Source organism: Myodes glareolus, chromosome 11 (assembly GCF_982192425.1).
Source record: "Myodes glareolus chromosome 11, mMyoGla1.1, whole genome shotgun sequence".
Taxonomy (NCBI): Eukaryota; Metazoa; Chordata; class Mammalia; order Rodentia; family Cricetidae; genus Myodes; species Myodes glareolus.
Window position 1 is genome coordinate 88,153,715 of NC_142036.1, and position 24,512 is coordinate 88,178,226.

Genomic DNA, 24,512 nt, shown 5'->3' on the forward strand with positions numbered 1-24,512 from the left:
TCTGTGAGAGCAGCCAGTGCTCTTCACCGCCGAGCTATCTCTCCAGCCCTTAAAACACGTCTGTTGTTGTTGTTGTTTTGTTTTGTTCTGTTTCAGACAAGGTCTCACTATGTAGCTCTGGCTGTCCTGAAACTCACTATGTAGAGCAGGCTAGCCTCTAACTTACAGAGATCCACCTGCTTCTGCCACATCTGCCCTCTTTATCTGCTCTCCTAAGATGCCCAGGGTGCACCACTCTTCTGAGCCCTTACCCAGTACCCTCTGCCTGATGTTTCCCTCTTTGGCAATTATGGTCCTACCCTTTGATGCCCAACTTATATTCTCAATTCTAATGGCCTCGTCCGACTGATCCTCCCACTGTGGATACCGACAATACGTCTGCTATACATTGTATTACATTTCACTTCGACTCATTATAGCGTAGATGTAATTACATGTGATAGCTACCAATCTATAAAGTGTGGGGACTTCATTCTCTTCCTCCTCAGTCTAAGGATCATTGAGATTAGGAATTAGAAAAAAAAGAAATTAGGATTTAGGAAGCTGAGGCAGAAGCATTAAAAGTTCAAAGCCAGCCTGAGCTACACAGTGAAAGTGTCTAAAAAAAAATTAATTTTTTTAAAAAAAAAGTGGACTGGGGAGAAAAGGTTCCAAAGAAATGTCTAAAACAAACCACTGCATTTAAAACTTACAACTGAAATATCATGAATGTAGTAAGCACTGGCTATAAGGCAGGACCCCTGAGGGCCAGTAGACACAAATGTAAGAAGCAGCCTCTGGGAAGGTGACATTTGCTGGGTCTAGAGCTCAGGGAAGCCTTCAAATGACTCTATAATTCAAATGGCTCCTTCCCACCCCCCACCCCAGGTCTCCAGCAGCTCCCTGGATGCAAGCCCAGACTCAGTGTTGGACTGGCACCCATTCCACAAATGCATCTTGGAACCAGCCTTTGGAGCCGTTCTCAGGAGGAACTAACCGCAAGGTCTTCCATTTGTTCTGTTTCTGCTTGAGTTGTGGGGCGGGGGGGGGGGGTATTAAAACCTTGCGACCCACAAAATCTGATACCTCAAATTACTTACTACAGCTAGTTCTTGCTGTCCAAGGAGGAAAACGTACTGGGGACTCTTCAGCACAGAAGCTGGCCCCCACCTGCCCGAGGGAGCTGATCCTGGGGTAGCCATCACCCCCTCTCTCGCCCCAATTGCTAAGGACATTATGAGAAAGGGTTTATTACAAAAAAAAATATGATTTAATGTGTCAATTGGCCATGAGAAAAAAAGGACAAAGCAAAGACAAACCCACAGGTTTTTCCATTTTAATCAGCAAAACATTAAGGGCCTATGAATGTCCTGTGGATGTGGCTAATCTTCTCTATCAGCTTGCCCTGTGGACAGACGTCTTGATGCTCTCCAGAGCCTGGCCTTTTGGGAGGGGCCAGTATCCCTTTCAGACTCGGAAGCTGGAGACCCCTTTGGTTTTGGCTTCCAGTGTATCTAACAGCACTTAGATGCGAAGCCAGATAGTAAAAGAAGCTGGCACCGTGTGCCTCTGGCAGAGCGGCAGACCTCTCTGCTGCACTGTCATCTCCAGCGTCCTGACCTACGCGGCCCTGTCTTCCTGCTAACACAAGCGCACTATTGACTTGATACCTTGTGTGCAGCAGTAACAGAGAAGCTGTGTCTCCTCTCAGACCTCGGAATGAGGCACAGCTGGGTCACCACACTCCGTTCTTTCTCTGCCACCTGCCAGTGCAGCAGTAAACACGTGGCAGACTTCTACAGCGTACACGGAGATGTCTGCTGGGGTTTCATGGGAAGCTCAGCATTTGGGAAGACCCCTTTTTCCCCGATGTTCCCTCTCTTCCCATTTAGAATGTCACTAGGTGCAGATTTGACAGTGGAACTATAGAGGATGTATTAAAACATGAACAGCCAAGGTATTTACAGATAGTAGAGAGGTTGAACCATGCTTGCAAGGACACCAACTTCTAGACTTCTTACCATGTGAAATAATGAAATGTTCCTAGTGTGAACATGGAGGCGCTGGGTTTTCTACAACTGTAGGCAAAATAATTACAGCGGGTCCCTCGCTATTTCTGTTCTGGCACAATCTCAAGTTAGAGGTGAGCCATAGGTCGACATCATCTCCAGAAAAGGGAAGTGACTTACAGGGAGGAGAAGGGACCAGCCTTGTCTTCCAACAGGATTGATTTCATTGACAAAGCCCCTGAGGTTTGAGTCAGTCAGAGTTAATCCTTCAGACTCAGGCAAGCACCAGAATAAACCACCATGGAGACCATATATTCCCAGGGCCCCAGCATTGGGATGTGTGGCTGTGGATCCCACCAGCCACTTCCTTTCTCAGGGGGTTGGTGAGGCAAATGTGAACAAGCTTCCAACCAATGCCTTCATTTCCCCTCTGGCATGGATGACCACCTGCTCCTTCAGACAGGTTTTGTGAGCAAGCCGTCGGGCCACGTGAAACACTGCCCTCACCACCAGCTCTGCTGCCGTGTGGTCACTGCTTACTAACCACCATCAAACAGAGCTGTCCGGGAGACTGAACCTGAGCTGCTGCTCAGACAGCTTCAAGAGCAGGTGCATCTGGCCAACTCCTGCCCAGAGGCTCTGCTTTCAGACGCGCAAAGTCAGGTTGGCTACCAAGCAATCTTAAAAGGTGACAGCCAGTGGGGAGCCCCTCCCTTTCCTTCTGCGGTCAAGGGCATCGCTAATTCCATTCAGCCTTTGAGGTGACACACTACTATAGATTTTTCCTTAGGAATCCAGGCCTCTGTTGTCATCACAAAGCTGCCTTTGATGCACAGGGGCCAACAGGGACATGGGACAGAGGAGGCCTACCGCGAGGGGTCTGGGGTGGTGCGCGGAGAACTGACAGTCTAACTTCTCGGACTCCTCGGCTCCGTCCATCTCCCCTTCATCACTGGACAGTCGGCTGGCAAGGTCGCCTCCAGCTGGGGGTACAGGGGGCTCTGGGGTGTAGGCGCTGTGACTCGAAGATGTACCGCTGCTTATGCTGTTTGCGGACGGCGGTCTAAGGGCGGGAGGGAAGAAGACATGCGTTTCCTTGAGAAAATCAGAGTCAACGACTCCATGACCCCAAAAAAAGCACTCCTCCCACGATGTCGGGAAGGGTGGGCCAATAGCAGCTTCTTACAAAGGAAAGAGTAAACCTCAGAGGTTGGCAGCCCTCTACAGTGGCCCACGAGGGTTAGATGCTGGCCCTCTGGTTTGCTGTTTCTGGGTACAGTACAAGCCCAAGAGAAAAACTCCAGTGCAAGCCTGAGACGTGAGCTTACCCAGAGCCTGGCTTCTGTGAGTTCAGCGACAAGTACCTACCCACAACCAAGTTTGGCTTACAACCTTCCAGACTTCCTTAGTGTACACACGTGAATTTTTTAAAAACCTATGCCATTTTTTCAGCAAGAACAGGATTTGAGACAGGATCTCACGTACCCCAGGCTCTGAATTCCTGAACCTCATGTCTTTGCCTCCTGAGCGCTGGGGTCGTAAACGTGTGCCACCCCATGCCCAGTTGACGCAGTTCTGGGGATCAAAGTCAGGGCTTCAAGCATATTAGGGAAGTATTCTCCCAACTGAGCCACGGCCTACTAGCCTCAGCCCTTGGGACAGATTTATTTTAAAAACTATTATTTTGTGTGTATGAGAATCTTGTCTGTCACTTGTGTGCGCCTGTGTCTGAGAGAAAGCAGAATCCTCTGGTACTTGAGCTATAGGCTGTTGTGAGCTGCCATGTGGGTGCTGGGAATTGAACTCAGGACCTCTGGAAGAGCAGCCATTGCTTTTAACCACTGAGCCATCTCTCCAGTCTGAACACCTTTTTTAGAACTTAGTGATGTAGAACTCCTTTTGTTTATTATCATGTTTTAATATCCTCTGGTAACATTTAATATCAATGGCACAATTTATGTAGCTAAATCCTAAACATTTATTTCTAAATTTTCTAGAAGGCTCTTGGGTAGTAGTTCAGCCCATCATGGCAGGACTACCTTGTCCTGCAGGATAAGTGATCTGGAATTTGTTAATTGCATCTTGGTCATACACAGAAAAAAGAGCTTTATTTATTTATTTACTGACTTATCTGTTATTTAGAGACAGGGTCTCTATATATCCCTGGTTGACTTAGAACTCTCTTTGTACACTAAGCTGGCCTCAGACTCAGAGAAGTGACAGAGGAGGCCGACCGCAAGAGGTCTGAGTGCTGAGATTAAAGGCACACACCACCACGCCTGGCAAAACGTGTACCATAAGCTGGCCTTGAGTTCATGACCCTGCTGCCTCCGTCTCTTTAGCATGTCCTACTGGCATGTGCCACCACAACCAGGTTTTCACTTTTCACTTTTCAAAGAAGTCTTTACCAGGGAAATGTCATCATCTATGTTATTCAAAAGACACTAACAAAAATGCATTATAATAAAATCTCAAAATGTCAAAATCAGGATAGGTAAGTTTTCACCAATATGTCGCTACTTTCCAGTATGTAGGGGAATTTTTATTTTAAAAAAATGAAATTGGACACAAAAAGAGAGTGAGCAGTGCCACCCTGTACGTAAGAAAGGGACTGAAGGATGTCCTGTTTTCTTCTCTTTATTTTTTCTCAGTTTTATAGAGATGTATTAAGGTGACAGGGTCTTGTGTAACCCAGGGTGGACTTGAACTTGCTATGTAGTGGAAATGACCCTGATCGCCCTTTGCTACCCAGCAAGTGATAGGAAGACAGGCATGGGCTATGTGTGCACCTTGTGAAATTATTATTTCAATCAAGTTAGTTAAAAAATCAACATACCTATCGTTTCTTAGAGTGACCACCTCCCGCAGTCTGCTAGGGATTGAACCAGGGCTTTAGGCAAGCTAGAGAATGGTCTACCACTGAACTGTAACTCCAGCCTTCTTTTTCACTAAGGTTGGTCTTGAACCCACTGGGTAGCTTAAGCCAGTCTTGAGCCTGTGGTTTTCCTGTTGGGGAAGACCTTGAACTCCTGATTCTCCTGCCTCTACCTTTAAAGTGCTGGGATTACAGGCATGTGCTAAGAGCCCTCCCTCCAGCATTGCACTGTTTCTCTCTTACATAAACTCTCTTTACTGTGTAGCCCGAGGTATCCTTGAAGCCACAGCCTCCTGGCACAGCCTGTGGAGTGTTGGGATTACAGGCAGGCACAGCCACACCTGGCCCCGCAGTTCTGCATGTATTCACCCACAAGCAGACACTTAGCTTGTTTTCATATCTTGGCGATAGTGAATGATTCTGCAATAAACTCCACAGTGCAAAGCTTCCATTAAATCAAGTATAGGAATCACAGTCCCTCAACAGCTTCCCTCCCCAGATTCCACAACTAAAGGCACTTAAGGGGTTTTTAAAGAGGCAAGAAAGTCAAAGAACACAGAGCAGCAGAAAGTTGGTGATTGCGACCCTGAATCCACGTGGGCTCTTTTCAATTTGTCTGCTAGTGATTGGCTTAGGAAGAGTCACAGCAACTCAAAGAACATTTATCATGTGTGTGCGGAGGAACACAGGAAATCTCTGTCACATGTGTGTGGAGGCAGGAGGAAGTCTGTCTCTTCAACTCAGCTTTCCTATCAACCTAAAATTGCTTGGAACATAAGTGATATCTAAGAGGATGAATGGAGCACACAGATGGAGCGGTCTCAGCTTCATCTGGACCCGGGACAGCTGTGGACAAGCTGTGGCCAGCTTGCTACAAGATTTGAAGGATAATCAAATTATGGTGGTGGGGGGCAGAGAGGGCCACTGAGATCCGCAGTAGTCAAAAGCACTGGCTGTTCATGACCTGAGTTTAATATACGGGAGCTACATAAAGGTGGAAGGAGAGAACAGACTCCACGGGGTACCACTCCCTGAACACACACTTGAGGAGGGGAGAAAAGAAGAGACTGATCTCTGGGGATCGGCACCCCCTCACCTGTGGATTCCTTGTCACACTCGGGACACATCATAAGGACAGAAGTGTCGATAGCTCAGGGTTATGCTATTCCCACCTGAACTGATACACATCTGAGCAGGTTTTCACAGACATTTAGACAATGTGGCTGGGGATAGGAAGCCCGGTACCTACACCAACTGAGGGCTGCAAACCCTCCTGTTTATGGTAGTAGGATCAGGAGTTCAAGGCCAGCCTTGGCTACATATTAAGTTCAAGGCCAGCCTGAACTAAATAGTGTAACCCTACCTCAATAGAGAAAGAAAGTAAGCTATAGATGTAGCTGGATGTAATGTAGATGAAGTAAACACAGCTGAGTAAGCAGTTGGTTCCCACGCAGGTCATCCCCACGTCTACCAAACACCACCATGCCTGGCAGGACCCAACTTTCTCGGGAGAAACAAAGGTCAGAGAAGGTGAACTGGAGAGGCTGCAGACACAGGCTTGCAAGCACGTCAGGGAACAGGAGTGAGGCGCAGGCTGCAGACAGAAGCCAGGGGGACCCCCAGGTGCCTAAGCCGGCCTGACATTGAGCAGCATTCCAGCTGCAGGGAAGCTTCCCAATCTTGGGTAGCTCCACATGGAGGCATCCAGTCAGCTTGTTGGGACCTCTCTTCTAGGTGTGCATTGTCAGCGACAGCCTGGCATTTCTAGAGCAGTCCCCAGTGTGAAGCTGACCAGCCAAACACAAAAGACAACAGCACATAAACGAAACACCTGTAGTGAGCCAGGGAAAGAGGAAAAGCTCAAAACCTGTCTCCAAGTCTATTAAAACGCTGTCGCCCCATTGGGAGAGAGGAGTGAGGCTCAGTGGTATAGCTGAGCAAAAGGCCCTGGGTTTGGTCTCCAGCACAACCTGCTCCTCAAACCAAAGCCAAACAAACAAAAAGAGTGCATCACTCCAGAGAAATGCCTATCTTGTGAAATCATCAGAGAAAAATGAGATAAACTGGGCATGTCGGCACAGGCCCACAATCCCAGCTACTCAGAAGGCAGGGAGGCAGGGGGATCATGAGTTTAAGGTCTCCAGGGAGACCCAGGGGTGTTCTGAATAAGAATGGCCCTTATGGGCTCATAGATTTGAGTTCTTAGTTACCAGGCATTGGCATTGTTTGAAAGTTAGAAGGATGAGGAGATGCAGCCTTGCTGGAAGACGTACATTGCTGGAGTTGGGCTCTGAGGTTTCAAAACCTCATGCCAAGCCTGGTGTCTCTCTTGGCCTACGGATCAGGATGAAACTCTTAGCTACTCCTTCAGCACCATGCTTGCTGACAAGATGAGAGTGGACTGAACTTCTGAAACTGTAAGCAAGCCCTATTAAATGCTTTCTTTTATGAAAGTTGCCTTGGTCACGGTGTCTCTTCACAGCAGCGACTAAGACAGACCCTGTTTTCTTTTCTTTTCTTTTAAACTTTGACTTGTTTTGTTTGAGTTAGGGTCTCTCGACATACCTCTGGCTATCCTGGAACTCACCATGTAGACCAGGCTGTCCTCAAACTCACAGAAACCCTCCTGCCTCTACCTCCTATGTACTGGGACTATAGCTGTGCCGCCACCCCTGGCTGACAGCCTATCTTATAAATAAAAGGCTGGCGGGATGGCTCTGTGATTAAGAAAGTCTGGTATTATAAGCATGAGGAATCTACGGATCCCAGCCCTCATGAACAAGCTTGGTGGGGTCCTGTGTATGTCTGCAGCCCCAGCACCACATGCGGTGAGGACAGAATGATCACGAGGGCTCACTGCCTGCCAGTCTTGCTGAAAAATCTGAGCTCCAAGGTTCAAAGGGAGACCCCCCCTCAAAGGAACAAGGTGGGTAGCAAGAAGAGGCCACTGATGCCCTCTCTGGCATTCAAGTACACACACACACACACACACACACAAATCCATTAAAAATAAACTAAAAGTCAATCTTTCATAAAGTACAACAAGGAATTTAAAGAAAAAAATAAACTAAAAGATCAGAAAAAAAAAAACACCCAGCATTCAACTAAGAAGAAGACAAGAAATGGGAAATACAGACAACAGTGGGGTGAAAGTATCTAAGATGCAACAGGAGAACATCCTGGGAGAGGACAGGTATTTCCATATTGTGTGGATCAACCAACTGAAAAGGAGCTACAGCTACAGAGCTGTCTGTTGCCTGAGGTATGATGGGGTTCTTGAAAGGCAGAGGCAGGAGGATCTCAAGTTCAAAGCCAGCCTGGGCTGTCCAGTGAGACTCGCTTTCCAAAAGTGAAAGTAAATGATGAAAATTAGACACATTAGGGAGAGACACCCCTGAAAACTTTCAGTGCCCCAGGCTTTGGAGGTACAAGTTTTTCGGGACAAAGAAATGGGAGTCAGGATGTTAGACTTCGTGGTAGAGACTCCGTGTGCCAGCCATTTATGGGAAAATGGCTTCGAAATTCTGCAGGGAGATGATTTCTAATCTAGTTGTGTACTCAAAGAGATCATCTATTCAGTGTTAACGTAGAATGAAACTGTGCCCCCAAAGGAACTACTTCATTTTTATCAAAGGAGAGAAGCAAGGCAGAGACGGGAACGCGGCAGGAGCCAGGAGACGGCACAGCTGAAATACACACACCCCACTGGCAGCAGCTGCTGTTTTCTTCTTCTGGGCCTTCTGGCACTATTTGATTTTTGAACTATGAACCCATGTAACTTTGATAAAAATGAAAAATTAAATTAATTTAGTTAATTAATGAAAGAAAAGATGGTTGAAACACTCGATAGTAAGTCTTAGTTGCCAGATAAAAGAGGGAAGGAGGTGGACAGAGGAAATTGGTGAGAAGAAGAGCAGAACAAGACCCAGAACTGATGGAATGGTCTCTGAGGTGGTCTATGGGCACACACACACACAGGAGCGCTGATGAGACTTTTCTCTGTATGTCTGTCTGCATCCTCCTGGGGATGATGGGGTGGGGGACATTATTAGGGCTTCCAACTGAGTTCAGAACTCCAGGTGGAACCTGGAGGGGCTTTTACCGGAAGCAGCCACACCTCAGAAGAAACAAGGCTTAGGAAGTGGTGGGAAGGAGTCCTAGAGTCTAGAGAGCAGAGAGTATCAACACACACTCAAGATCATGCACTTGCCGTTCACTCTTTGCCCTCGACACCCACATCATATGCCCCTCTCCACCTGCCAGTCTGGCTGAAAGACCAAGTCCTGCAGCACTCAGGGAGCGACACGCGACATCTCAGCCTGCCTCTCGGCAGGAGCAGGGCATCCATCTGTCCGAGTATTCAGGGTGTAAGGGTGGGGAGTACCACACACGCTCTTATCCTTGCCACACTGCTCTAAGTGAGGACTCAGGTGACAAAGGGAATGAGACCGCCTAAGCCTCGGACTCTGAGATCCACCTGCCCCTACCTCCCGCGTCCTGGGATGAAAGGCATGCATTGCCATGCCCTGCCAAGAATTGCAATTTTGAGGTCTTAAACTATACAGTAAATGTGAGGCTCAGCTGGGCTATATAGAAAGATCATGTCTCCTCCCCACAAAAACAAATGGAGCTGGAGAGATGGCTCAGCAATCAACAGCATACTTGTTCTTTCAGAGGACCTGAGTTCAATTCCCAGGGCCCGCATTGCATTGGACAGATCACAATTCATTCTCTCTCTCTCTCTCTCTCTCTCTCTCTCTCTCTCTCTCTCTCTCTTCTCTCTCTCTCTGTCTCTCTCTCTCTCTCTCTCTCTCTCTCTCTCTCTCTCTCTCTCTCTCTCTCTCTCTCTCTCTCTCTCTCTCTCTCCTCTCTCTCTCTCTCTCTCTCTCTCTCACACACACACACACACACACACTAAATAAACAGATAGGTAAATAAATAAATACAAACCTTTAAAAATACACAAACACAAACAAAAGAAAAAAGGAAAATAATGCCATCTGTATCTGTTGGCTTCCAAGTCTCCAGACCGAGACGTCACAGATGCAGAAGTTGAGGACAAGAGCATGCCATGTGGCAAGAAGGCTCTCCCGATGTCCTCCATCCACATCCCTGTCCTCAATCAGCAATCCACAAACCTTCTACTCATCTCCACACCACTCCTGACGATGTAAGACAGGTTGGGATTGACCACCTTGTACGTTAGTCTGGATGGGAGCGATATACCCAGGGCAACACCCACACCCCGTTGACACTGGTTTCCGCAGCCTGTCTCCCCTCCCTTCTACTCAGAGATATAGTCTGGGCCATCACAGTCCAGGTGGGCTCTGTGGTCCTCTACTTCCCGATAGAGTGTGGATGCATTTGGCTGGGCTACGACCCATAACGCTTGGGCTCTCTGGGGGCAAACAATGTGTTCCATTAGAGGAGAGGACAAAGAAATGGAGTCAGTGGTTGTTATAATTTGGATAATTTGGATAAGGGCTCTCCCTCAAAGGCTCCTATCCTGTATGGCGCCCAGACGTGGATATCTGAATCCACAGAAAGCCTGAGAAAGCTTGGAAAAGAATAAAGTAAAGCATGTTTTCTTGGTATGGTAGCAGCAATTTCTCAGGTCTGCTCTGCTTGCTAGAGACAAGCAAGGCTCTCAGTTAAGAGAGGCTTCCTGACTCAGCTTTAGCTACAATACCCTGCAGCTCATTAAGAGGTCCTGCCACGAAACACTTAAACAGTGTTGATCAAAGGCTGAACGCATGCTTTTCGGTTTTCAGCCATAGCAGGAAAAAAGCTGCCGTGTTTTAAAATGCCGGCTTTCTGGGCTGTCCTGCCAGGGCAATCTCTGACTCTTTCAGGCAGGCAGTCTGACTGAGTGTGGTCTGTGAGCAGAATACTACAGCTTGCTTGCTAGCAAGGACCTTGAAACACCATAGAGTTGTGGCAGTAAACACAGCTCTGGCTGGTACCTCAGCCATGATGCTGGAAAGCTAAATAATGTGCTGGATCTAGCTGTCAAAGCCACGACTTTAGTCCTACCAATATTGCTTGGTAAATTAAAGACTCATGTGGTCAGAAAAAGAGAGATATACAGTAAAGAGAGATTCAAAGACAAAGAAAACCTCTAAATGGTTTATAGTGTGTTACAAATAAATGCAGGATAAAAGTTAAAGTTCTTAAAGTAAAAAGAGAATAGTTAGGTGTGGTGGTACACACCTTTAATCCCAATGCCCAGGAGGTAGAGGCATATTGACCTCTGTGACTTCAAGGGGTAGAGGTAGATTGACCTCTGTGACTTCAAGGTGTAGTAGCACACACCTTTAATCCCAATGCCTGGGAGGCAGAGACAGAAGCATCTCTGAGTTCAAGGTGTGATAGCATACACCTTTAATCCTAGCACTGGGGAGGCAGAGACAGTGGATCTCTGTGAGTTCAAGGACAGCCTGATCTACAGAGTTATTCCAGGACAAAGATATACAGAGAACCTGTCTCAAAAAGTAAAAGTAAAAATAAAAGAAATAGAGGTTAAAATAAAGCCACATAGAGATGGAAAATACACAGAGAATCTTGATACTGTGTGTTATTCTGCTCTCTTTGAATTGTTTGAATGATGAGGAAGGAGCAACAGCTGCTAAAAGATATTTGTTTATGAATGCTGCTGAACTAATCCAAGATAGATATGTTAAAAATACCTTGACTTCTGAATTTGGATCTAAGGATATGATACTTTGGAAAGGAGGTTCTTCTTTTGTTTTCACAGAGGATGAGACCCTGTGGATTGCTTCTATCCCAATATGGTATGATAGACCACGTCCTCCTGAAAGGTTGCTGTGAACACCCTCAAGAAATTACTTCACTCAAGTGCCAACTGAGATGAACCTGGCAAACCTGGTTTTACCATGAAAGACCTGATTAACAGCACCCCTATACAGCAGGAAGAAGTTTGGAGAGAAATAACTACGTCCATATTCCCAAATATTGTTTATAAATGTTCTTTTACATTTAAAGGGGAATATGATATAGATATGAATAATTTCATTGGTATGGATTTTAAGGTCAATTTTGTTATATGTATATATATATTTCTGATCTTGATTGAGGTGATTGTGTAGTTCATTTAAAAATGTAATGTATAATTAAAAATATAGGTTGTTAATGGATAATCATTGATAATAGTCAAGCTTGTAGTAATGTTAGTTTGATTTTCTAGATGTGCATAGATATATTTCAGATATGCATTCTTCATATCTTTCAAAGACTACAGAACATGGCATTTAATGTTTTAATAACTTAGGACTTTTCATGAAAATGAGACACGTCTGCTCCTGGCAGCACCAATCTACTTCAAGAGGAAGATGGGCATCAAAGAGGCTCCTTATGAAGTTGGTTAGCCATTTGGGAAGAAACTGCTCTTGCCTGGACTGTTATATAAACTGGACACAGAGAACCCACAGAGAGAGGACTGTTGAACTTGCCTAAAGGTGAGATGATTTTTCGGGGTTCCTGATTTATGAAAGAGTCTGTGAGACCTTCTGCAGGACATAGCAGATAGTGACTGAACTGCCTTTGAAATTTCCTGCTTCATGGAAATGTCTCTGGATATTATGGGCCTGAAGGCCAAAAATGGATGCCCCAACGATACAGAGAAACTTTGGGTGACTGTCCAGGCAGCAAGATGTCTCTGTCATTTCTAGAGTTTTGGAAGTTGCTTACTTGTTTACTTAGGTAATATTATATCCTTCTGGAGTCTTTGATGGAGTTGAAGAATGGATAGTCATAGTTATAGTTTTCTATTATTATGATAAAGATATAGTTATAAATATTGTGACTGTAATTCTTGCTTGATAACTGTTTTGTTATATGTAATTTTACTATGTTAAAATGAAAGCCTTTCTTTTTTGTTTAAACAGAAAAAGGGGAAATGATGGAGGAGGGTTATCTGTCTATTGTGTTATTTTCATTGGTCAATAAAGAGACTGCCTTGGCCTTCTGATAGGACAGAAAATTAGGTAGGCGGAGTAAACAGAACAGAATGCTGGGAAGAGGGCAATGAGGCAGATGCCATGGAGCCAGCCACCAGGTCAGACATGCTGAATCTTTTCCGGTAAGCCACTACCTCGTGGTGCTACCACGAGATTATTAGAAATGGGTTAATAACAAGATATGAGAGGTAGTCAGTAACTAACTCTCTAGAGATAATGGGCCAGGCAGTGTTTAAATGAATATAACTTGTGTGTTATTATTTCTGGGGCTAAGCTAGCTGTGCGGGAGCTGGGCAGGATGAAAAGCAGGCCTGCCCGCAGCCCCTCACTACACCTGTAAGTTTGGTTCCCAAGGCGGTGTTGTTAAAATGGTGGAACCTTTTCGAGGAAGATAACTAGGTGACAAGGGCACCAACCTCCATGCACAAGAGGGAGCCTGACCTCTCGTTGTCTGGTTTCTTTGCGCATATGCGTGTTCCCTCTACAGATGGTAGTTTCCCTTCTGTGGCTCCATCAAGCACAACGCAGCTAGAGAGGTGCTTACCGAGGCTGGAGCCTGGACCAGTTGCTTGGACTTCCTAATCACCAGAACTGTGAACCAGATGAACCTCGTTTCTTTATACACTGCCTAGAGTCAGGTGGTTTTTTTTCTTTTTACAGCGCCACAAAATGACCACGTGACCACGGCTGGGGCTTACTTGCTTATGTACGCCACACGTGTGGCTGGTGCTCTGAGGGGCCGGAAGAGGGCACCAGAGCTCCTAGAATTGGAGTTACTGTAGCTGTGTGCAGCTAGGAAGGTACTGAAAACTGAATCCTGGTCCTCTGCAAGAGCAGTAAATGCCAAAAGGTGTGGAGGTGCTGGCCTTTCATCCCAGCACTCAGGAGACAGTGGCAGGCGGAGCTCAGAGAGGTCAAGACCAGCCTAGTGTAGAGTAGGTTCCAAGACAGCCAGGGCTACACAGAGATTATGTAGCACCCTATATCAGAGAGGGAGAGAGAGAGAGAGAGAGAGAGAGAGAGAGAGAGAGGGAGGGAGGGAAAGAGGGAGAGAGGGAGAGAGGGAGAGAGAGAGAGAGAGAGAGAGAGAAAGAGAGAGAGGTGAGCGCTGCTAGCTGCCAAGTCATCTCTCCAGGCCCATCGTTAAATTTCTATTAGCTCCATTTTATAACTGGGCCGCCTGAGGCTGGAGGGAGTCTGAGCCGCACCTGATCTTATCTAGTCAGAAAGCATGGAGGTGAGGGTCCTGCTTCAATCCCGTGGCAGCTCTGGTTATCCAATTTACGCTGTAACTCACAATGTAGCCCAGGCTGATGTTAAATTCCTGATACCCTTCTGATTATGGAGACTGCAAGTGTGTGCCATCGAGCCCAAATAAAGTTATGATTCCTGAACTCAAGACCGAAGTCTCTTTGTTAGCAATGCTGGACAAGAATGAGTTGCAGTGAAGGTCAACAAAAAGTTGAGTAATAGCCAGCGGTGGTGGCACATGCCTTTAATCCCGGCACACGGGAGGCAGAGGCAGGCGGAACTCTGTGGGTTTAAGGTCAGAGTGGAGTTCCAGGATAGCCAGGGCTGTCACACAGAGAAACCCTGTCCAAAAAAAAAAAAAATCCCACTCATGTGCGATATCTGTCTTTACTTGTTAAGCTTGTTAATATTGGTGGAATATCTATTGTACATATCATTTATAAAAGTAAATGTGTGCTTTTGGAGGTTTTGTGTGATTTTCACGTTAAATTCTGATTGTGCCTTTCCCACCTGACCACATAGGATTTCGTTAACCTGAGGACTTTGTTCCCATTCATTCACTTTGGGAGCTCTGTCCTAAAGGATGATCCCCTCATTAATATTTGCCATGATGGTTTGTTTCTTTTCTTTGTAAGACATTCATTTAAAAATGAAACTTATCCAGGTCTTCTGCTTCCCAGTGAGAAATAAGTAGACATTCTAAAGCAGCACCAGGGACGAACCTGAGAGGACCCTTGAGGCTTCCTCCCTGTGCTGTTTTCAGCAGCTACCCTCTTATTTAACTGTGAACTCAGACACCACTGATAAAGCGGAGCCCCCATCAGCTAAAAATTGCTGGAGAAGTGTTTAATGAAAGAGTTCACGGGACGCGCATGTGGTCCGCACTCAGGTGAAAGCAGGACGATTGTAGAGATTCCAAGGTGAGCCTGGGCTACACGGGACCCCTTCTCATCCCCCAAAGAGAGCTATCAAACTTGTGTTGCTTGGGGAATCATTGGAGAATCCCCCACGATCCCTCAGGTGATGGAGGCAATAATGGCTCTGGGTACACGTGGTTTCAGGTAGGGGCCAATCTACCAGCATCTGTGTGGAAGGATGGGTTGTGAGGAAGAAAATGTCACTCCGTACAGCCCTCCCTTACCAGTCGCAGTCACTCATGGTCAAATGAGGTCTAAAAATATTAAATAGAAAATTGTATGCATCAATAGTTTACAAATTCCTAGGATGTGCAGTACTGAGGAGTATGGGGAAACCATGGGTGGTCCAACTCTGTGCCCTACTGGATGTGTCAGCCATTGTTGATAGATAGATGATAGATATAGATAGATAGATAGATAGATAGATAGATAGATAGATAGATAGATAGATAGATGATAGATAGATAGATGATAGATAGATTGATAGATAGATGATAGATAGATAGATGATAGATAGATAGATAGATGATGATAGATAGATTGATTGATAGATAGATAGATAGAGATAGAGATAGATAGATATATAGATAGATAGATAGATGATAGATAGATAGACAGATAGAGAGATGATGATAGATAGATGATAGACAGATAGATGATAGATAGATAATAGATAGATGATAGATAGATGACAGTCAGACAGACAGACAGACAGATAGACAGATGTATCCATGCTTCATAGTTGTCCCCTTAGTCAGTGGCCATTTTCAGGTCAATGGCAACAGTGTAGCAGTATATGAATTCAAGTAATCCTTACTTTATTTAATCGGGGTCCCAAAGAGCAGGGTTAGTAATACTGATGGTTCTATTACAATATATTTTATAACTTTTATTTTATTTTAGTTGCGGTGCCCGATTTATACATTAGGTTTTTTCATAGGAATACATGTATAGAAAGAAACATAGACTATGCAGGGTTTGCTTTAAACTGCAGTTTCAAGCATTGACAAGGGATCTTGGAGAACGGGGCACCTCTGTTTATACAGTCAAAGCCCAGAATTCTGGGATGGAGTTATCTCCTCAACTCTAAAGCAAAGGTAACACTTTTACCAATACCTGGCATCATAGTGACAAGTAATTATAAAACGATCTTGCAAAGAAAGGGGTTGCAACAATATAAATGTCTACAGTGAAGGCATGAGAAGCTGTGGCAGTTAATTTAGAAGTTTAAGTTAACTGGTAAAAGCTGTCTGCTCCCAAGTGCCTAGGGCTGGACTGGACCATACTACAGAGGCACTGTGGTGAGACGGGGTCCATGTTCCCTCAAACTGCAACAGGTAGAAGATCATGAACAACTGCTACTAAATAGATTTTCACTTTTTGTTGTTGTTGCTTGGCTTTTTGAAGCAGGGGTTTCTCTGTGTAGCCTTGGATGACTTGGAACTTACTCTGTAGACCAAGCTGGCCAGAGATGGGCCTGTCTCTGCCTCCCGTATGCTGGGATTAAATGTGTGTGTGCCACCACCTCTGACCTAGCCCAGATAGATTGCTGCTTTAAAAGCCGACTCCCTGCTCTTCTCTAATGATGTTCCTTCAAAGCTTACTTGGTGGTTGAACAATGACCCTGTGGGACACATTCAAGTATCTAATTATATATAAAAAAATAAATAATACCGCTATTTGTACTTTTTGCTGAATGAAAAGTAATATTTCCTTTTAAGCCAAGCATGAACATTTGGGTCTCCTCTTGCTTGCTGAACTCTATGTTTTTGGAAAGTAGGGTCGGGTTGCATTTTCCTCTGTCCCCTTGCCAGGCAGCACTTTGGTTCTGGAGCGAGTCCTCTGTAAACACTTTTGAATGCATGCCGTTAGTTCTGGTCCTGTTACCTGGAAATTGGTCTCCTGCCCATCAAAACATTCACAGATCTTAAATTGCTTTTTAATCCAAATGGACTGTAATTCTGTTTCCTGTTCTTGCCCACCTGTTCACTGAACAGGTGGCTCACCCTCCACTTGGTCGACCTCCCCTTAATCCCGACCATGGGGACGTTGTAAAAATAAGTCATCAGGAATTGTGATATGTACGCAAGAAGTGTGGTCCCGGGAACTTAGAAGCTGTTCTGGCTGCTTCTCTACCCAGGCTTCCCTGTCTGCCCCAGGAGTCTTCAAAGAACATAAAAACCCGTGCAGACAGGGAGCTGCCAGGTGGTTGAAGTCCCAATCTCCCAGCGTCTATTTCCAGCTCACTCTAGCTCTGTAAAAACACACACTGTCTGATAAAAGGTCTGAGAGGAAGGCTGATGACACTGGCTGCAGCAGGAAAATCTGTTGAGTGCTGTGTGGCAGGCTCAGGGATGAGCCCCTTAGGCTCCGGATCTTAAATTTCACAGAGCCTTGGAAGGTTGGACTAAAAGCTCCATTCAAACACAAAGCCCCGAGCACGGGAGAGTGCCTTCCTTGGCAGAGTCTGCTTCAACGCCCATACCGACTTACCTAGGAAGTACAGAGTTGAGCGGCCTGGCTTTTGGTGGGGATGGTACTTTGGGCTCTGCCACCGCGCTCCCGGAAGACCCTTGCAGAGCGTCAGTCACTGGTCCCGGCGGCGGCGGCGGGTTCGGAAGTATTTCCCTAGCGGAAGTCAGGAGGTGCTCTTTCACTTCTTTCTCCCGCGACTTGGCTTTGTGTTCCGCCAAGAGGAGGTCAAATTGCTTTTTCCGGCCTGGGACCGCTCTGCGGTGGCTCAGCGAGTGGGTCTACGGAGAAGAGAGAGGAGAAGCACAGCCTCTTTGATCAGCACATACACCTGCTTCCCCGCGGCCCGCATTTCCGAAATTGCAACCACAGGCAATGAAAGGTGCTTGGCAAAGTCAACTTCAAGGCAACAGCTCCTGTTCTGTGGCTGGGAAGAGGCAGAGACCGCTCGGACGCAACCATGCCCTACACTCCAGGTGTTAAGAAGACAAGGCTTCCTCCAGCGCATGAAGTGACAGCTTCTGCGCGGAACCCAGGACAACCTCAGATGAAAGACACCCGCGAGGGCCAAGCTAGAGTCAATCCAGGTGCGGGTGGGAAGCTCCAGTTGGCCCAAGCAAACAGGGCCATACCCTGGATCCCACGAGGCACTAGAAGGACAGGAGGAAATCTGGGGCTTGAGGCTGCCCAGTGGCGGACGCCAGGGGTCCGCCTGTCCCCTGGCCACCCCGAGGGGCTAGATCAGGGAGAAGCATCTCATCCTCCCCTCCGGGGCTGCCTTTCTGGGCGCTGCCGCCGCTGCTGCCGCCGTTCCTGCATACATTAAAACGTAGCAGGCTTTAGAACCGCCTGTGAGTGCCTATAAATACAATTTACTGTCTGGCCTCCCAAGTAACACGGGAAGCCTAGGGTGGATTTTTTTTTCTTTCCTTCTTCCCCTTAAAAAGCCAGCCAGCTCGAGGCAGGCCCTATGCTACCGTGGACAGAGAAGAAAGCATTTCCCTTACAAAGAACAGCTGGAGGTCGTGTGGAGGCTCCACACCCTGCCGCGTGCAGAGAGTGGCATGCAAACCTTTCGACCAAGGCCCCAGCCAGAGCAGGAAGTATTTTTTTTTTTTTTATGGAAAGAGAAATACCTTGCAGGTGAGGGATCTTGTGCAAGGTTTCTTTGTCTCGGGATCCAATACTCCACAGTGTTTATTTGGGTCAAATTCTCTCTCTGGTTTAAGAAACAAACAAAAAATATAAGAAAAAAAGGAGACTAAATAGGATTTGGCATTAAGACTACATTTTTTTAAAAAAAAAAATGCACATTTGCACCAACAAGTGAGACATTGTCAGGCAATCTGTTTTGTTTTGCTTTTCTTCCCCCCAACCAGCTGCTAAAATGCTTCAAGAACCACTCAGGGGAGATGGCGCTCCACTATGAACCAAGACGTTCTGAGCCTGCTACAGGGCAGCGCGGGGGGACAGAGCGGGAGCAGGAGGCAGAAGGGAAGGACCATGTGTTTGCAACACTTTATTGTACTTAAAATAGTCCCATAGGTCCTTGGGCACCACGGCTGCAGAGCAGGGAGGTCCACCTGAAACCCAAAAATGCCCCCTTCCTTCTGGAGAACCCATGGGGGCCTCTGTCTGCCTTCTTGGTTTATGCATTGCAGTGGGAGCTTGTTCACTGACGTGTCAATATGGCCACTCACGTGCATCACAAAAGCCCTTGGAGAAGGCCTTCCACACAGTCTCACAACTCAGTGAAGGCATTTCCCTAAACCAGGAACATTCCACTCTGGCATGCCACAGGCAGGGGCAGGAGAAAGTGTGACAGTGTACCTCTGTGGGGCTGAACTTGAGGGCACAGGAAAAGCAGGCCTGCCAACCCTATAGCTTGTGTTGCCTGTACGTAGTCCTGGCCCAGATGCTACCTGGGAGGATAAACAGGGCACGGGCCTGAGGGGTGAAGGATGACTGTGTGAGGAGCGAGTGCTTTCCCCGTGTCTCTTTTCTGTCTGCAGTGTTGACAGCCTCCATGGAAGTTGCCGCTAACTGTTCTTTTGACGCCTCTTGCGATCTTTCACCTCTTTGGGGCTTACAAAAATGCTTACCACACCTGCAAACTGTAGGGATGCGTGGCAATCTTTCCAGGACCCTACGGCTTTAGGAAAATCTGTGCTGTTACTGGAAGGCATCAGCAGACACCTGAGTCCTGCAGAGCAGGAAGGCCACAGCCCTCTGGGTGTGAAGGGTGGAGAGGGGGCAGTTAAGGAGGTGCCAGGTCTCTAGAAAAGCGAGGTGTCTGTAAGGGCCTTGAAGGCTGCAAACTGAAGAGAGTTCCTTAGCCAGACACTGGGTGCATTTACTGGTGTAAACTTGGGGCATAATAAACGAATGTTCTATTTTCAAAGGTCTGGGGGTCGGGAAGGGGCCGCAAAATGGCTTGTGGGGCTGTAGAAACTGTTCCCCCCTCCCTGCCCAAGGCCATGAGAATGTCTCCCTCCCTTTCCACACAGAGAACTCTGTCCAGCAGGCAGCGGGCAAGCAGGTGCTAGGTGCCAGGCTGCCTGCTGCTGAGGTCTTTCACTTCGGTCTGCCAGAGTCGGGCCTGTGCCCACACAGCACCTCATGTGGGAACTGAACAGGGTTTTGGCTAAGGATAGGAGCTGGCTGTTGAATCTGTGACAGAGGTAGAGACAAGCAAAAGACCCATTGAGACAAGACAACCCACAAAACACAAAATTCCACCACAGGCTGGAAGTTGCCAAGGTAGTGTGAAGGCAGTCATAAGGGACCCTGCAGCCTCTGGACACTGCACGGGCCAACACAGACACACACGCACACACACACACTGGGGTGTGGCCACCCACCTCTGCCCAGTTAACTGGCACATTCCATTGGGAAGACAGCTAGCAATAGGGACTGAGTCCACGCAATGAAGTCCTACAATGCTCTCCCTTTATCTTGATTGCGAGTAAACAGAACACGGGGAGAGGTGTGGAGTTGTCTCTCAATGCTTTTGGGTAGGCCCAAGAACTTTTAAAACACAATTTTTAGATACAGATATAAGATAGAAAATCCAATTAAATATAAAGTAGCATTTAGAAGCTGCTCACACCTCCTTGGGTGCTTAAAAACCATGCCTGCACCAGAAGCCACCTCCTCAAGGGTGGCTGTCTCTGTATCTTGTTTTTCCTAGCTACACTTAGACAGAGTCCATGGTGTGTGCAAAACTATGAAGTGCGTGGCTTCTTCCAGTCACTCAGAGACGGCAGAACAAGCCAGATTCAGTGCCACAACAGATCCAAAGCAAACGTCATCTCTTAAAGTGGCAACTGTCACCTCTGAGTGGCCATGTGTCTTTTTAGCTGAGAGACATCCTGAAACCCCCATCCACTCTCTGGTCTGTAAACTCCCGGTGAGAACTCCAGTCTGACCATAGGGCAGAAGGCAGCCGCAGCCCCAAATGCAGAATCAGCACAGAAAAGCGGGAGGCCCAAGAGCAGAGGTTACAATTCCCTCTGCAGCACAGTTGCTGAGTGGGCTGTCCTACCCAGCATGTCGTGGGTTCTGAGATAATCCCACGGACAGTACAGCTTCCAGCAGCAAAGTGTCAGGGGGAGTCATGTCAGTGTGGTGTGTCTGCGCTGGGCCACCAGGCTAACAAGACCATCAGAGCCTACGCCTGTTGGTTGAGGCAGAATCTCCTGCTTCCTGGGCTTGTAGGGATAGATAGATAACTCCGAAACTTGGAGGGGGACCTCGTCTGCACTGGGGAATGAGAGCACCAGTCCTGCCTGGTGTTTCTAGATGCCAGAGCGGATACGCTCCATGTTACCCTTAAAATGGAAGCCATTTGGCTATATGAACATATCGCCGGTTACAGGTGGGAATGGTTTTAGTCCTAGCACGAGCCAGACTCTAATCACAGTGACATACCTGAGAGTCTCCGGTAAGGCTTGTTGCTGGTTTTGGCGCCGTTTGGGTGCTTCTTGTCTATGGCGGCCGAGAGAACCGCCTTGCCGTTTAAGATCTTCTCTGGTGACGGTGGCACCGGCTTGGACATCAAGGCGGGCTTAATTAACGGTGGGGTGGAGACAGCAGAGGAGGAAGTGGCTGTAGTCGTGGTTGGAGGGTTCATTTTGACATTGGCACCATCTGCCTTCACTAGGTTAGGAATTTTCTCTAAACTGACTACCGGAACTGGAACGCTGGAAAAAAATAAAGGAACACACATGCATGGCTGCCTTCTTTGGTCCATCTGGTCCACCAAGGAGCTACACCCAATTATCGTTATCAGAACATTTCCTTACCACTTATTCATGCTCCTCCTGGAAGTGAGCAGTGTGATTCCCATTTTGATGGGTGGGAGATTTGTGTTGTGAAAAGGATCGAAGGCGGGGGGGGGGGGGGGCGAGGCTGGCATGGTGCCCAGGATAGATAAGAGCAGACTGATTATCTCCCAGGATGACTGTCCCCATGGGTCCTCTGATTCCCCACTTCTCAGGCCCTACATGTGGTCCTCTCTGACACAGCACCTTGGGTCAAAACAAGGCCACCACTGTGAAGCCCAGGAAGGCAGGTTGTCTGTGCCCTGGAGGCAGCCTGCTGCTGTGGAATCAAGTCTCCTCCCCATCCTCCAGCTTGTGGGTTGTCTCCCACCCAGACCCCATCCAGGCCTGACATCTGCTTAGCTGCCAGAGTGCTGACAGGCTCACACCCCACGGAGCATGGCTGCAGGCCAGTGTGGGGCACACCACGCTGTCGGAGGGCTGCTGGATCATGCTCGCATCCCGAGGATGGGCTCAAATTGAGTGAGCCGCCATGTACCATTATCGAATATTCCATTTTAGGCAGCTAGTTATGTAAATAGGCAATTCTCCAGACTGGCAGGTGAGAGAATGAATTTTAAGAAGGCAAGAACACAAAGGTGTGTGTTCACTCTGCAGAGCCTGCCACCTTCGCCCCACGCCCCTGCTACTTCTCTTGGAACGTGTGTGCGTTTGATTTCTGCTGCTCTTTAATGCAGGAGGACCCTGTGTCCAGGGGGGGGCTGCGGGGGGATGTGTCTCGGGGTCTTGAAAGATGAGATGAATAAGTTTTGCTTTGGTCTCTGAACCAGATCCCCTTTCCTCCTGGCAGGAGGGTAGACTGCTAACACTTCGGCTCCCCAATCATCTCCGAGCAGAGACAGTGGAGCTGCTTAGCAGTTTGAATGCCAAATGATGGGGGAATATGGCTCTTGCATGCCTGCAGACAATGTAGGGCATGAAAGAGAGGCTGTTTTGGGCAGGGAGGAATCCTGTCTGTCCACATGGCTGGCTGGCTCTTACTTCTCTAAGCCACGTTCACAGATCATTTCTTTGATCGAGTCGTTCATGAAATTGTTTTAGCAACTCGTCATCCTCTGCCACCGTTCGGATTCGGAAAGAGAACCACAGATGTTAGCCGTAGGGTCTTGGTGGAACAGATTGGGGCTGGGCACTTTAGGCTTTCCCCACGGGACACGTATCTTCCCGGCCTGCAGAAAGGTAGTTTGGGACTTGAAGCCTAGGAGAAGGGAAATGGGAGTAGTGTTTTTTTGTGGTGTTCCATGTTTTAGTAATGGTCCGTGTTGCAGTCTTTGAGATGGGGCTGACCTGTTTTTCTTATCTATTGAGGGGTGATTCTCTAAGTACTCACATGCTACTTGCTGAAGAACAGCTCCAGAAACTCTCTTGGATGGGAGGATGCTGAGAAGCCATAGAGACATTCCCTGGTGAAATCAACATTCACATCTGCAGTGGCTTGAATGTACCCCTCAAAGTTCGTGTGTTAGAAACTTAAACCTCTGGACACATAGGCTTACAGTGTTTGGGAGTGGGAAAGGAGGGCTTCGAGAAGTAATTAGGATTAGATGACATCATGTGGGTGGGGTTCTACAATGGGCTAAGGGCTTTATAGGAAGAGGAGAAGAGGTCTGAGCTATCAGTTGTCCTGGTCCTTGTCTGGTGATACACTCCACCGTGCTGTGCCCAGGAAGAAGATCCTCGGCAGATGACAACATCTTAGCCTTGGACCTTTTAGCTGTCTCACTGTATGGTACAGATTTATTTTCATTATAAACCACCCAGTTTGTGGTATTACCACAGAAGCAGAAAACAGACTAAGAATATAAAAAGATGCCACGACAAAAAAATGCAAACTATGGGACAGTATGGAATATAATTCTTCTCGACTTGCTTCTTCATCCAACTTAAAAAAGCATAAGTTACAAGAATCAGGGCCCCCTTTGTTTTTCTCCCTTTGAGACATTGTCTCAAGCAGCCCAGGCTGGCTTTGAACTTGCTATGTAGCCAACACTGGCCTTGAACCCCTGGTTGTCCTGCCTCGCGTCCCAAGAGCGGGGATGACAGCTGTTTCACACTCACCCCTCCCAGTTTAGAAATGAGCATCTTGAAGGGATGTCTTCACATTCTTGGACCTGGCAGTGGTAGCCACAGGGCAGAAGTCGACCAAATGGCCGTTGACACAGCACATGGGTGCTTACTATCCAGCTTTACAAAGGAAGGAAATTCTGACCCATGGCTGACAGTATGCTGAGTAAAGCAAGCCAGAGACTAAAGGACAAGCAGATGACCCCACTGACATGAGGCACCCACAGTGGCTAGAGCCATGCAGACAGAAAGCAGAACGGTGATTGGGGTGGGGGACCCCGTGGACTCAGCGTCGGGTCTCAGCTGTGCAAGGTGAAAAGAACGCTAGAAGATGGTAGTTTTTATGTTATGCATTTTATCATCACTTAGAGTGCCAAGCAGTCACTCCATAAATCACAGAATTCACGCAACCTAAACTCTGCTTCAGCAAGTCTGCGCGTGTGTGTATACATACATTTTATATCTATGTGGATATAGATCTTTAGGTATATATACATACACATATGCATGCCATGTTACTTCACAGAAGGAAATGAGGACTATCAAGTTGTGGCTCTAATTCTTGTTGAAAGAGCAGGGTTGAGTATACAGAAGGGCCTCCTGTTTAGGTGTCAAGTGTCCTTGAC

At 47.2% G+C, this 24,512-nt stretch overlaps 1 protein-coding gene across 12 annotated transcripts in view; it reads right to left on the reverse strand.

The window, feature by feature from the left end:
- The window catches only part of Atxn7l1 (ataxin 7 like 1), a 233,489-nt gene that overhangs the window by 13,352 nt on the left and 195,625 nt on the right, over positions 1–24,512 (reverse strand). For all 12 annotated transcript variants that reach the window (XM_048415592.3, XM_048415591.3, XM_048415586.3 and 9 more), the window contains 4 exons: positions 21,410–21,681; positions 18,616–18,698; positions 17,501–17,760; positions 2,859–3,051 (listed from right to left, as the gene is read on the reverse strand). In XM_048415592.3, the coding sequence (XP_048271549.1) occupies positions 2,859–3,051; positions 17,501–17,760; positions 18,616–18,698; positions 21,410–21,681 (808 nt within the window). The remainder of the gene's footprint in view (positions 1–2,858; positions 3,052–17,500; positions 17,761–18,615; positions 18,699–21,409; positions 21,682–24,512) is intronic.